This window comes from Mesocricetus auratus, unplaced genomic scaffold, assembly GCF_017639785.1.
Source record: "Mesocricetus auratus isolate SY011 unplaced genomic scaffold, BCM_Maur_2.0 Super-Scaffold_100009, whole genome shotgun sequence".
In the NCBI taxonomy this organism is placed as follows: Eukaryota; Metazoa; Chordata; class Mammalia; order Rodentia; family Cricetidae; genus Mesocricetus; species Mesocricetus auratus.
The window spans coordinates 41254069-41269912 of record NW_024429193.1 but is presented as its reverse complement, the minus strand read 5'-3'; the positions used below and the strand labels follow the sequence as shown (position 1 = coordinate 41269912).

Sequence of the window (15844 nt, the reverse complement as noted above, 5' to 3'; positions counted from 1 at the left end):
GTGATGCTGTCCGGACAACTTTAGGTGTTGTGGTTAGCTGAGGGAAGTATGTCACTGGGGAGGAGCTGTGATGTTTAAAAGTCACCTGCCTTGCCCATCTGGCAGTTCGCTTGTGTTTGAGGTTTAAGATGTGAGCCCTCCACTCTTCTAGCTGCATGGTCTTCTGCCTGCTGCCAACACTGGGCCATCACAGATGCTATCCCTCTGGGACCGTAAGGCCAAGGAAGCCCTTCCGTCTATAAGTCACCTTTATCATGGTGTTTAATCACAGCAGTAAAAAATAACTAATTCGTATGGGAACTCAGACATTTCAGAGAAGAGCACAGACAAACATGACAACCACACCTTCAACAAGCTATCAATAGTCCCTTTCAGAAAAATGTAAGCAATAAAAAAAACAATTTAATTTAAATGGACATGGAGAGATGGTTCAGCAGTTTATAGCTCACAGTGCTCTGGAGAGGACCCTAGTTCAATTTCCGACTCCCACATAAAATGATTCACAACCATCTATAACTCCAGCTCCCAGGGAATCCAATGCCCCTGGCCTCCACTGGCACTGGCACTCACGGACCAATACCCACACACAGACGCATAATTTTAAAAAGAAGTCTTTAGATGGTTAACCATGAACAGCAGGTATACAACAGCAATAACTGAAAACTGTCTAGACAAAGAAGACAAAAGTGTAACATAAAATAAAGGGAGTAAAAAGCCTTGTGAATGACATAACCTAGATGACAATGCAGCCAAGGTCACAGTGGGTACCGAGAACTGGTGTTAAGAGGTCCGTGATAACATTCTATGACCTCAGGCAGTCTCCAACTAGAAACAGCTCGCATCCTAGCATACAGGGGAAAATGGCTTCTTTAGGCTGACCCCAGAAGACCAATAACATTGTTTCATCTAGTGAACACCTCACTATCTCCCGAATGCGCCAGCCACATTGTGTGCTTTCTACTTCACACACACACACACACACACACACACACACACACACACACGGTGTGCAAAGAGGCTTAGTGTAAACATAACTTTCTGAGTTATCAGAAAAGCATGACTTGGAGTTACAGTCAAGGTCAAAATTCTAGTGAAGTCGCTCGGGCCTAAAGCAAGGAGCAGACGCCTCTGCACTGCTAAATATCCCTCTTCATAAGAGTATGACTATTCTTTCTTGATGTCTGACCACAAGGCAGTAAACTCCTCAGAGTGTTTTTACTTTCTTAAAACACACCTGACACAATGTGAATGAAAAGCCTCCCTGAAGGGCGGGAAATGACCCACAGACCTGACTGCAGGAGAGCGGTGAACGCACTCTCGAACATTACACAGCAATGGGACAGACTGAGGAAGCTATCCTCCCCCAGCACACGCTAACACAGTATTATCTTCCAGTGCTGAAACGAGAGAGAATTTCCTGACGATGGGAGTAATAAACAGAGGATCTTAGGTCCAACCTGAGTTTAAGCCTGTGGTCCCTAGAGGTAGTTGTGGGTCTAGCGTCTATCAGGAGTCCTACCAGGCAGTCAGAGCTCAGTCAGTGCTCATGAAAGAATGGCTGGATAACCCTGTGATGTGATTACTGCAATCTAATTGACTCGTAAATGAAGATCTCTGCACTTTAAGTACACTGTCAAAGTACAGAAAAGATTTAAGGGTAGGAGAAGATGTCTAAAAAGAAAAGGCCATGTTTTTTTTGTCTTCCGAGTTGGAGGGAGAATCCTAAAATAATAATAATAAGTATCTTCAGAACTTAGAGGAGGGGAAAAACTCTCATTTCAGATTAGATAGCGTCATGGTCACAGTGGTAAGACAGTTACAATTACAGGAATGACCAAGTCACGTGTAGCCCAAGCCCCAGCAGCAGTTGTACCTGAATGGAAGATAAGGGGGGTTTGAGCCAGACAGGAGCGCTCTGTAGGCTTCTTCTGGTGTCTTCTTTAAGTAGATGACCTATGGTATACAAACAATAAATAACATTTAGAACGCCACACAAAACTTATCTACTCAACAAATCTGCGTTATGTTTCTTCAACTTGGAGTCACAAGCCATGGCGAAGCTGTTGATCTCTCCTGTGTTTTGGGTTTTTGTTTTCATTATTTGGTTTTTATTTTGGATTTTATTTTGTTTTTGAGATGGGGTTTCCCTCTGTAACCTGTGGCCTGGAACTCACTATGCAGACCAAGCTGGCTTCAGTCTCACTGTGGACCTCCTAGATCAACATTCCAAGTGCTAAGATCTCAGGTGCATACCTCACGCCTGGCCCGTGCTCGTTGGACAGCCAACCAAGTTGCCAACATCACCTTTCAGCTTGAAGCTGAGCAGCCGCCTTAGGCTTACAAATGGATAGGTATTTAGAGATGGGGGCAGGTCCTTGAAGAAGCCAGATAGGGTTCACAGATCCCACTGAATAGACACAATGTGAGGCGACAGTTGTACCTCTGTCATTGGTCTCCTCCCCAAAGACCAGCAGTGGCTCTCTTGCCCTTCCCAGAAGATGGCCAGGAGTTATCTCAGTGTGTGGTGTGACTCCGCACTCATGGTGAACACTCTACCCTGGATGTCAAGAGACATCTCTGTTCCAAGAAAATCTGTTATGGCTCTCTACAGGCTTGGTGAAATCATAAAAATACTTATGAAAATGAATGCTGGTAAAAGCACTAGAAAACACAGGAACCCTGATTCCTGATGCCAGAGACATAATGATAAAATAATAATACATATACCAACAAGAATGAATTTATAAAACCATAAATAATTTCTATTGGTAACATATTGCCCAGGCAACACATATCTGTGTGATATTTTGCTTGTAAAAGGCTTGTCCGAAGACAGAGAACAGCACTTGCCACTAGCTAACCATAGAGGTTTGGAGGTCTGTACAGACAGATAGGAAGTGAGATGGCTGGGCTGACAGTGGATATAACCAGGAAGAAACAGGAACTCACTCTCTTGTCCACGGTTAGCTAGTGGCAAGCTCCATCCTCTGCTCTTCAGACAGGCTTTATTTGCACAAGCAAGCTATCACCACACATATCAGACTCTGTATTGAATACCAGACTTAACAGAATTTACATTATTGTGGCACAAAGGTGATAATTAAAAGCCAGGGGAGTCTCTGAGAAATGTTCTGGTGACTTTGGTATAGGGAGAAGCATGAAAAGGACAGGAAAGGGTGGGACAAAGCTCATGGATAGAGCAGACAGACAGCAGATGGTGGGGCAGTAGGAAGGACAGGACAAAGGTGTTGGGATAGGGCAGAGTTTGTGCTCAGTGTGGATGGGCAGCAGGGGGCAGGAAGGGAGGCAAGGTCAGAGGTCAGAACCAGACAAGGACTGCACGCTATAGAGTGTGTTAGGTTTTATTCAGAGCACAACTTAAGATTTGGCTTCTGGAGAAAGGGCATTATTCCTTCTCACTTGTAGCTTCAATCCGACTTAATTCCTAAATGCCTCTCTACCTAGAGCCAATGGGATTATTTCCTTTATATGTCCCAACATCAAGATCCTGTGCATTCAGTTACCAGACAGGCAAGCAGTCCTGGTTTTTCAAAGTAGGATTTTCCTTTCTCCCCTCAAAGCACCCTTGAACTCTAAATCACTCAGCTGGAAATACCTAGCATGCATTCACTTGCTAATGATTTCAAAATGAGTGGTTCTTGTGAATTCTCTAAAGAAAAGTAATTTAATAGACAAAAGGAAAAAGGACATCTGGGGAGACGGTTTGGCCATTAAAGCACTTGCTTTGCAAGTATGAGGACCTGAGTTTGATCCCCAGGACCCATCAATATAAATAAATACAAAGATAAGCCGAATATGCTGCTGCATGCCTGTAATTCCAGTTCTGAGGAGGCGGAGATAGGCAGAATCCTGGGGCTTACTAGTCAGCCAGTCTATCTTAACCTGCTTAGCTAGCTCCAGCACCAGTGAGACACCTTCTCTCCAGGAAGAATAGTAGCAAAGGTATGACACCTGGGGTTGACATCTGGCCTCACACGCATGTATACATGCACACAGAGATGCGTCCCACACACAAGTACACTTAACCTCAAGAACAAATTCCCGTATCCCAGTGCCCAACAAAGAGGAGGTCTGACAAGACACACACCCACCAAAGTGAATTGAGCCTGAAGTACAAACACCATTCAAGATGAACTGCCTTTGAAACGACTGCTTGGGACAGGAGACACTGGTGATGCGCATTGAGAATCGTGAGTCTAGTTGCAGTGTGATCACCCTAAAAATCCATTTAAACTAATCCTAGCTTTTGCAGTAACTAGTGCTACAATGTAACTTTACTGTACCCTGGGGTGTGGATTATGTAACAGAGCAGGTGATAAAGCAGTGTTTTCTCAGGCTCAAGGAGGCCAAGCGGGTGTTTGAAGGTTGCCAATGGCTGCTACCAGGGAAAGCTGCTGTGTTTAGATTAGATAATTAAAGCTTATATAGCCACCATTGAAAAGTAAAAATACATTTCCTCCTACAGAGCAATTACACTAATTCCCTTTCATCTTGCAGCAATAGTGCAGCGAGGCTGTCTCCCTGGTCGCCATGAAAACCCTCTTCGGATGGGCTACCCTCCACATCTCACCTGCATGACTTAGCACACATGAGCCATGTTCTCTGCTGGAAGATGAGAGCCATTGTTTTTATTTTTATCCCAGTACTAAATTATTAATAGGTGCAAAGTGAAACCCAACAGAGGCCATCTAAATTCCAGGGAGATTCCTGGGGCGTCTGTTATGGGTTGACCTTTTACAGTCTGGAGGGAAGTGCTTAGGGAGAGTTGGGAAAATATTTTCCTCAGACAAGAGTTCATTGTTGGAAGATGCATGCATGGTCGCTCATTAAAATACAAAATCCCATTTCTTTTTTAGCAAGAGGAAATATGCATGTTGTATGCATTCCTATGTCAGATCTTCTTAGATGAGAGGGAGCACAGGCAGGGTGAGGGAGACAGAGACAGAGACAGAGACAGAGACAGAGAGAGGCCTGATTGAAGCCTGGAAGGAAAGTAACATTGATGAGCATTGCAGTCAATGAATCCAAAGCCCAAAAATGTACAGATTGTTCCAAACCCCCACTGTTGCTCTGGAGAGGGCATACCATTAGAACACAGACACCACTCCAAACATCTAGGGGAAAGGACTCCTTTTCCCCAGATCCTGAAACAATTACTCACGGTGTTTAAAATTAGGGGATTTCAAACTGGTAACAACAGAGGTTTGTGAGGAATCCAGGTGATTGCAGACGTGGAGAAAGGGGAGCATCCTACTCTACTGTTGTTTTGTGGGGGAGCGAACAAGTCTGTTTTTTAAATGGGAAGTAGCTACAATAGTTACGAAATGTTTAACACATCATTCTCTAAAAACAGTCCATATTCTGAGCCCCAAAGTTGTGCTAGACAAGTCTAATATTTCTAAAACTGCTTTCTGAAACTAATTTCAAAGCACCATCTAGATATTCTGATTTGTCTTTCTGTCTTCTAAAAGTGTCTCTGTGTGTGTGTGTGTGTGTGTGTGTGTGTGTGTGTGTGTCCGCGCGCGCGCGCGTGCACGCGTGCGCTATGTACTTCCTACCCCACTCACTAGCTATTAACATAATCCAATGGGAAGAATTTTCCCAAATTTTGATTGATACCATATGACAAAATCATTGACATAGTGTTTCATTCAATTCCAATTTCGTGAGTGACACATATATAAAATTGTTCTATCATTGCCAGGAAGTCCTAAAAACCTCCTCGATTTAAGGAAAAAATATTAATATATAGCTACTTATTTTTAATTGAACACAAGCCTGCTAATTAAAGTGGGTTTTTTTCTACTTAATTAAGTTTGATGCCAGACATCAAAGATTTTTCCACTTGCTACATATGTGATTTCTGAGAGATAGCACAGACTATCAAGAGATAAAGGGGTTTTATTTTAAAACATAAGAAAAATTATAGTACTACAAATAACAATCATCTGTAATGTTTATCAAAAAGCCTGTTATGCCTAAAGTTCAATTATGATGGACTAAGTCTTCTGCCACATACATAACCACGTGCAACCAAGACTCTTCATTTAGACACTCTGTTACCGTAAATCAATGTAATTTAAAAGTGTTTTATATCATTACAAGTGGGAAATCTGTCACCGAGTCAACACACAAATGAATATTAGAATACATAAAGCTTGAGGCACCTGTGTGTGTATCACACACTGACGACGTGTCAAATAACAACTCTCTCCTAATCCCCAGAATACCAGACCACCACAGATATTACTTTCAATGTTATCAGAATTTACTTGCAATGCTCTTAAATTATCCTTTAAGCTAGAGCCTAACGTCACTGGATCTGTAAAGCCCATAACAATAATATATGTGGTTTCAGAGGCTTCTTGAGATTTGCAATTCTGGCCATTTACTCTCTCAATTTACAACTCTTGCGCTCTGACAATTTACTCTCCCCAGTATACGATCTGTGATTCTTAAAAACAATAACTGCCTTCACATAGAATTCTAAACCAGACCATAAATTTGGTAACAAGCATGGAGGCACAGCCTCAAGCCTTATTGTGTTTCTAGTTTTCTTGCGGGGGTGTTATTTTTTTAAATAAGAAAAAAAGAGTTTACTGTTGGAAGAAACATATTTACTTATACCCTAGATATACCTTTAAAAGGAGTCTAAGGCTCTCGTGCAAAGGCTCAAGGGTAAAGGCACCTGCTGCTAAGCCAGACCGAGGGGCCTGGAAGTTTTAAAGGAAGTCTCTTTTTGGGGAGGGGATGTTGTCCATACTCCAGGTGACCTTAGTCCTCAACTCCTTTCAACTTGTGGACATCAGTTTCCTGGAGCTCTCTCTCGGGAGAAACACATGGTGAGAATGTGGGTTTCAAGCCATCACTGCAGTGTTGCAGGGGCGGAGCCTACCTGGGAAAGTCCGCTTTAACCTCTTCTTTTTCCCCTCTTCTGAACAAGCAAAATGTTAAGGAAAATAACAGAACAGCAACTGCCAAAATTGAAGGGTACTCCCTGAGAAAACCAATAAAGCCTCAAGGGTGTTTTTATTTTCTAAATCACAAACATGATCAACATGAACACGGGTTTCTTAGTTTGTAAAAAATTAAATTGTGTGTGCACACGTGCCTGCTCACCAGCGTTCATGTTGAGGTCAGAGGATAACTGTGTGGGTCCCAGAGATGTAACTTTGCTTAATTTTTGTCTTTTAACAGAGTCTCATGTAGCCCAGGGGCTAGCCTCAAACTTTGAAGTGCTGGACCATTTCTCTAGCCCCCCCCCTTCTTAAAATTCTTTCTCTGATTATGTCTGTCTCCCCTGCTAGGCTGTAAATACTAATGAAGGCAATTTTCACGTCTTTTGGATCTGCAGGGTTCAACAGAGCACTGAGAGCGTAGCAAGTGCTCTAAAAGAAACACAACATTCACAAATACTGATCACCAGACTAGAGAGTATGGTAACAAAGAAGAGTGGTTAGGAGTCAACCTGCCTGGGCTCAGACGTGGGTTCTCTCAGCTATACACATGAATTCTCTACACTTCCATCTCAGAAAGTGAGGAAAGGGGACATTATTGGACTATGAACTTCCCTCATTGAGACACTGCTACTTTGTGTGCTGTTTGTTAGGAAGATTAAATGGTGAAATATACATGTAGCATACTCCTAGCAGCATTTCACATATATACAGCCCTACCATAGTAAGAAAATACGGAAGAGATAAATTTAGTCCCATGATTGTTTTTTTCTTTTCATCACTCATGGTTTGAATATGAAATTCCCCTCATAGACACATATGATTGGCTCCCCAGCTACCGGTGCTGTGTTGACAGATGCTAAGAAGTCTAGAAAGTGGAGCCTCATTGGAGGAAGGAGGTCATTAGAGGTATGACTGCACGTGTTATGCCTGGTCCCCAAGCCCTCCTCTTTCTCGGCTTCCAGTCAACCATAAGATGATCAGCCTCCTCCTCCTCCTCCTCCTCCTCCTCCTCCTCCTCCTCCTCCTCCTCCTTCTCCTCTTCCTCCTCCACCTTCCCACCACTGTGATTCTCTGCCTCATCTTGAAGAATCAACAGGATCTGGATGTACACATTAAAATCTCCAAAACCATAAGACAGAATAAATCCCTCCTTAGGTTGCTTTGTCACAGTGGCAAGAAAACTGATACAATCATCTATTTCTGTGTGAATCTGAACCTGGGTATTTAATAGAACTAAGCCCGTTAGGCTGACCAGGCATACAAACATCAAGACATGCGGTAGTAAATGACCCTTGTGAGTGCTGGAATCATGACAATGAGACCATTGTTCAGCAAAACCCCTGTTTTAAAGTACAGACACTGGTCCCTCTCCCCTTCCTACCTTTTCTGTCTCCAAGTCTCACAGTACTTAGCATGAACAAACCCTGAAATTATGTCACTAACCCATGCTTTGTCAAATCCACTCTCAAAATATCACAGGATCACTGAGGTGTCCCATGTGTCTCTCCAATCAAGTACATGCAAAGGAGAGAGTTGCTGTTACTATTCATGATAGTTTTGGAGTTTTTTTATTTCTTTTTTGTATTTTTACTTTTGTGAACAAAATGACAAGACGACAGAAACTGTAATGGAAAACAATCCCAGTTCCCTGCAAAGAATGTTCTACGGATACCCACAGAAAGCATGGATGTAAAAAACAGTACACACCAAGAAACTCTGCAAAGAACTGACATCATAAAACTTTCAAAGCTCTGTCCTTGATACCTAAAACTTGGTTCTCAGACTTCTTGAATGTCAAGATGCTTGATTCGTAAACTGCTCTTTCCTGAAGACGGGTTTAAATTTTAATTGTCATAAACAAAAATGTTTAAATTTTAGGTTTTGCAACATTTTCTTCTTATTCATATCTTCCCATTTTATCAGTGACTAGAAAAAACAATAGCTGCATTCAACTTTATAATTTAAAAAATAGGAAAAAAGCCACACATTTCTGAGATGCACAAACAATTCCACTTTTGTTCTGACTTACAGAAAGAGAAATACTCAGTGTAGAACAATCGCTGACATTAAACAGGCAAGCCTGGTGTTCCACAGCAGAAATGAGACTGTGTTCTCAACACTCAGGGCCTTAGTTCTACTTTAACTCTACCATGCTCAGTATTCTAATTAAATCACAAAAATAAGACTGTGTTATGTCTCCTGCACACTCTGGCTGAACCCCAGTGTAAAAGAAAACAAGGTATTCTTCATGCCCTTTGAGTCCAATAGAAATCACAGACCATGAGGTTGGCAACGGAGAACACAAAACTTCTGCCTCACAAAGAGGCAAGGTGATTCAAGGAGACAGGAAGAACTGGGCATCGTGTTTCCACCCATCACCTATTTCTACCCTAAAAATACTTCAACTGGCATCCTCTGGAGGACAAGGCCTAAAAATGACTATGATTTGCTTGTTTGTTTTTGTTTGTGGTTGTGTTTTGCTGTAATGCCCTCATATGACATCTCTACATTTTCATTTGGAGTCTAGATTGAGTAGACAGATGACAAGCAGCAGGCAGGCATTATTGTATGTATCTCAAAATTCATTTGGATGAGAAATGCTATTTCCACCCCTTTCATGGACACAGTCATAGCGGAGCCAGTGGGGGCTCTTTGATGGGCAATTTGGGAGAATTGCAGACATTAGCCACATGTGTCTCCCCATTTAATTTGATGGAAAGCAGAATTTTCATAATCAGCCTGAATAGATGTCTTTCCAGAACTAATGATACAGCTGGGACAGTTACACATCTCTTGTTAGCACTGTTTCAATGACACTGTGGCCTTCTCATGTCTGGGGCAAGCAACACAGACACCACTGATTGTCGACAAGCCTTGCCAAGCAAACCAAAGAAAACCACACCAGTGGTCTCATACCCAGATGCAAAAAAAAAAAAAAAGGTGGAAAGGAGAAAATGTGTGGCCCCTGTCATGTTACAGGAGTAGCCACGGGTTACATGTTACAACACACATGTAAACATAAGCCTATGTATGATCTACCACCAACTTCAGAAGGCAACCTCTGGATAAAACCCAAAATCAGACCCCAAAGGCAAGGAATCAGAACGTGCTTATGATCAAGATGCTGGTGACAGACACAAGTCACAACTTAACATTTCCCAAACACCTGTCATGTGGTAGGAAAATTCTTCCATTTACAAATGAACTATATTTCATAGTTTACTTATAAAGGCAAATACTCAATTTCTGGAAATATTTTCCCAAGATCAAAACTCAAGAGTTGGAGCCAGTGATGACTGCAAGCCTGGCAATCTGAGTTTGATCCCCAGAAGCCAAGAAAACTGAAAGAAGAAACTCCACAAAGTTGTCCTCTGACTCCCTTGTTCACCAATGTACATGGGCAAGTGCACCCACACGTGCATTCACACACAAAACCATAATAAATAAAAGTAAGCTTTTAAAAATAAGAAAACCGTGTCCCCACCAGCATACAGGCAGGTGAGAGACCTGTGTCCAGGCTGTGCCCAAACCTCCAACACCCACAGGACATTGTCCCGCCAAGACCCACTTGGCCCTCAACCCATACGCCTGAACGCCCTCCCTAAGGCCAGCCCTCCCCTGCAACCCCATCAAAAATAAGAAAACCTTGAAGAAATCAATGAATAGGTTTTCAGTCACTCTGAATTAAAATCTGAATTACTTCAAATGTTTTTAATACTACTTTATTATATTTATATCAATTGTTCAAAATACATACTCTTCAATATTTGCCATTCTAATTAGGACTGGTTTAAAACTTGGGACAATAAGAGGCAGGACAAAGATAAAGAGAGAGATTTTCTTGCAATAACTAATGAGAAGTATTAGAAAGAAAACACTTACTAAGCATACACAGAAGAAAGACTCCTAAGGGGAGACAGAAGCCAGTCAAGGTTAGTTGTTTCCAACAGTGGCCTGATCTCCCAGCACGGGAGAAAGTAGGCCAGGCTCTTCGATGTCTATGTGGTAAGGAGACCATGTGCCTGAGGAACTTTAAACCACAATACTGTTCTTTAAATTAAAACTTTAGCTGAACGTAGTGAAGCACGCCTGTAATCCCAGCACTCAGAGGCTGAGGCAGGGGGATCACAAGTTGGAAGCCAGCCTAGATTACATCACAAGACCTGACCTCAAAAAAATCAATAGTAAATAATGTTAGTGAATTTTCAAATGTATTTATTCTGCTCTTCTTTGGGTTTTACGAAGTTTGCAGAAGAGATGTTAACACAAGCATCTTAAGGCAGAGCCACACTGCATGCAAACTAAACCTCAGGTCTCAAATCTCCTAGTAACTTCTAAGCTCCTGTTCTTTGAACTTACTCAGCAATAGAAAACTAACAATGAGCACAAACAAGGAACTGGTTGTTCTCTTCCAGTATTTACAAAAGAGTTGTTGCTTAGAGAACACAGGAGAAACAAGAGCTTGGCCCACAAGATGGGTGTTTGCAGACCAGATCCTGTGGTCATTTGTTGGTGCATTAGCCTAACTTTGCAAACACATGCCACATGACAGGATTGCCCTTCAGGAATATAAAAGAATTGATCCCTCTTAAGCATGCAAAGATTTTGTTTTTAAGAAACCAAGTCCGTACCTACTAATTTCCACAAACAGAGAAGAGACAAGTAAAGGCAACCGCAGACCTACCACACACTGATTTTCTACAAAGTCCATCTTCCTTCCCTGTAGCTACTGGGAAATTCCCATCCTGATCCCCACACACCCTGCCCCTCCTCTAACCCAACTCTGGCTCACTTTAGCACGTAAACCTCACTTCAAGAAAACAGCACGCACACACACCACACACACACACCTGGCCAGCTGTTTCTTACTGACATCAAGACTTGCGGTTCAGGTTTACCAGTGAATGGGAAAGGGGAAAAAGATAAAGACAGGAAAAGGAGTGAGTCAGAGAATTCCCCTTAATTCCAACGCAGACAATTCATACCTTGGTTCAACAAAAAGTTACTGATACAGGAACCACATGGGCAATGCCAAGATCGAGGCCAGCATGCTGCTGACCACACAGAGCATCCCCTGCTCATTTCTCATCTTTCAACCCAGCAAGAGCTCCCAGTTTTCAGTACACTACCAAGCAACAACAAAACCCTTGAAGCTACTTCAAGACACAGCCATCTGGACCTGTCTGCTTGAAATTCAAATTCACTAAACATGAGGTCTGACTGTGATTACTTATGGGTACTTCTGACACACAGCTGTGACTGAGGACCGCTGTCAAAATTGTTCTAATGTTAAATACCTTGGCTATGCCACAGACCTACAAATAAGCATGCATCTGCTGGCCTTAATAGAATAGAAAATCAAAGAAATATCAAGACAGTCTCACCAACAGAAAGTCAATGAAATTTCAAGGCGGTCTCAACAGGCTGTGCTAAGGTCTACCTCTTGGTTCATGTGGTGACTTGTAGACACTGAGTTCTATGTTCAGAACATAAAAGTGAGAACAGGAAAGGAAAGCATGTAAGCCACTAATTGTCATGCTGGGACATTATAAATTTTCATCATGAAGGTAAGTCATCAAGTAGCAGGTGAGTTTAACAGACTGTTAGAGGCCATTTGAACTCCCTAACAGTGTCTGGTGTCATGGAGAATGAAATCCAAACTCATCCTTATGTACCAACTGGACAGAGACCCCAGAGCCCATCCCCTGTGCTGTGCTACACAGCACAATGCAGTCACCTCCCCTCCCAGCCCACTCATTCCCACCCTGAAGTCTCTGGGATATGCTATTAGCTCCGCCCAAAATATTCTTCATATTTATCTTAACTGTCAGACACTCGAAGAGGGTTTCCCTAATTCCACAATGAAGTCGACAACCATGTGCCAGAACATGTGCAGAACATGTCACTAATTTTTATACCCTCGTTTCTCCGAGCAAAATATAAACTGAGACAGATAGGGATTTAAAAACAAACAATGTTCATTGCTATTCCCTAAGAGCCCAGATGAATGTCTGGCACAAATGCTCATAAATACTTGTTCGATGATGGAGGACAAAGATTTCCCATTGAAATTAAATGGCATACTCCCACTTAAGCTACCTGGAAATTCATGGTTAATTTTTGGTTGATTTTTTGTTTGAGACAGGGTCTTACTATGTAGCTCTGACTGGCCTGGACAGTACAAAAGGCTGGTCTCGAACTCACAGAGATCCACCTACTCTGCCTCCCGAGTGCTGGGATTAAAGGCATGTGCCACCACAGCCTGATTTATTAAGTTTTAAGCTTGAGTAAGTCTAAGATTCTGCTCCAAGCAACAAAAAAGTTGCAGTAATCAGAACATTGCTATTGTATGCATTAGTCAATTAAGAAGAGGAGAATGAGAAAGAAAACGCAACAGGAGAGTAGTCTGAAGAGAAGAAGAAAGCAGGGGAGAGAGGTCTACTGGAATGGCAAGGGATGCTGGATGGGAAAGGTGACGGCAGGCTATTTCATACCACAGTAAGAACGTGGACTCTGAGTGCCCAATAAGCTAGGCTGCTAAGGGAAGGGCACCCCATCCTGGGGAGCCAACTCTAACAGGGGATCCCACCTTTCCTGGCTCCACCTGCTCTGAAAAGTTCTGAGCCACCTGGCACAGTGCAGGGAGGACGGGCACTGGGAAGGCTGGCGGCTGGGGTAGGGCCTCTCTCTACTGTAACTACTTCTCTGAGGATTCTATGTCCAGGGCCACTGAAGCAACTCTGCAGAGGAAATGATTGATTCTCTGGGCTGCTGGAGTGGACAAGCAAAAAGTCAGAGGCCATCCTAAAGCTTATGGATTTGGGAGGTCTAGGCCAAACGCTATTCCTTAAATCTAAAAGAAGTTCATTGTAACAGATTTGGAGCAGGCCTGTTTTGTTTTGTTTTGAGACAGGATATCATTATGCAGCCCTTGCTGGCCTAGAACTCAATAGGTAGACCAGGCTGGTCTCGAACTCATAGGGATATGTCTGTCTCTGCCTCCAGAGTGATGGGATTTGTGAGCCACCACCCAAAAATGTAATAAAAGATCTTAATCAACAACTTCCTCTTCCCAGAATTCAGAAGTACAATTATGTCAGTTCCAAAATCTAGAATCTAGCACATTTGTTAAACTCTGTGCTAATCATAGCAGCAGGCCAAAACCAGGATATCCTTAAAAATTTTTTTAAATTTTTCCAAATACATACACTTATTTGGAGATAGGAAAGCAAAACTGTTTTAGAATTTTTTAAATGCTAACTCCATTTTTGTCATAATTTCCCTTACAATTCACTGAAGTATCTCTAAGAAAAAAAACTAAATTTAAAAATTGGCTCTAAGTAATTTACTGTCAAAACTACAACCCACTTGCAAGCACTGAAAATTTTCTCAACATCTTAGACATCCCTCAAAGGGAAAATATCAATTCTTTACCACACACAAACTAATGGGAATTAGAGCTTCCTTCATTCTAATGCAGACGATCGTCTATAGTGTTAACACATTCTCCAATGCTACGCACATCACAGATAAATCGCTGCCACATCTAGCAAAGCAGTTGATTCAAACTGATGGCTCCCGAAGTGGAGCACTGGTGAGAGAAGTCAAGAGCTAGGAGTCTGGATTAAAAGCAGAGTGGCCTCGGGCGGTGGTGGCGCACGCCTTTCATCCCAGCACTCGGGAGGCAGAGGCAGGCAGATCTCTGTGAGTTCGAGGCCAGCCTGGTCTACCAAGCGAGTTCTAGGACAGCCTCCAAAGCCACAGAGAGCAGAGTGGCCTCCACTTACCCACAGGGGACATGATTGTCATCCCAGACAGGAAGTTTCAAGCCATGAAGACCTGAATGCTACATATATTTATGGTTTTGTACTGGTTTTTCCCACTATTCCTTGTTTAATATTATGGCATTTGTGTATAATGTGTGTAGGTACACGTATGAAGCTTAGCTTAGAAAATGACAATGTAGAGTCAGTTCTCTTTCCACATTTGTGCGGATTCCAGGGATCAAACTTACATGGCAAGAACTTGACCTGCTGAGCCAGCCTGCTGGCTCCATGTTGTGTTCTATATGATAATGTTTAACTTATGGAGTAGGCCCAATAAAAGATTAACAACAAAAATAACAGAAGAAAATTGTAACAGCCTACTATAATAGAAACTATGTGAATGTATTCAAATTATCTTCTTATACCATTTTCACCCTATAAAATGCAGTGCCTGGCTGGGTGATCAGATGAAGTGAGGTGGATAATGCAGGTGTAGTAACATGGTAAGATCACTGCAATATAAACAATGAGATAGGAGTACTGTAGATTTGATACCAAGACAGATGGTGGGTATGGTAGTTTGAATGTGATTGACCCCCATAAGCTCATAGGGAGTGGCACTGTTATGAGGTGTGGCTTTGTTTGAGTGGGTATGGCCTTGTTGGAGGAAGTGTGTCACTGTGGGGTAGGCTTTGAGGTTTCCTATGATCAGGATACTGCCCAGTGTCTCACTCAACTTCCTGTTGCCTGCAAGAGGTAGGACTCTCAGCTACTGTCTGCCTGCACTCCTCCATGCTGCCTGCTATGATGATAATGAACTGAATCTGTGAAACTCTAAGTGTGCCACCCTAATTAAACACTTTCCTTGTAAAAGCTGCTGTGGAAGCTGGGCAGTGGTGGAGCACACCTTTAATCCCAGCACTCAGGAGGCAGAGGCAGGCAACATACCATGACCACGGCAGCTTTAATTTTTTTTTTTTTCCCAAGGCAGCCTTGTCTACAAGAGCTAGTTCCAGGACAGGTTCCAAAGCTACACAGAGAAACCCTGCCTTGGGGGAAAAAAAAAAAAGAGCTGCCGTGGTCATGGTAACAATAGAA

At 42.5% G+C, this 15844-nt stretch overlaps 1 protein-coding gene across 3 annotated transcripts in view; it reads right to left on the bottom strand.

The window, feature by feature from the left end:
- The window catches only part of Cdc14a (cell division cycle 14A), a 156570-nt gene that overhangs the window by 88292 nt on the left and 52434 nt on the right, over positions 1-15844 (bottom strand). For all 3 annotated transcript variants that reach the window (XM_040751985.1, XM_005077105.4, XM_005077104.4), the window contains exon 5: positions 1874-1953. In XM_040751985.1, coding sequence (XP_040607919.1) covers positions 1874-1953 — 80 coding nt within the window. The remainder of the gene's footprint in view (positions 1-1873; positions 1954-15844) is intronic.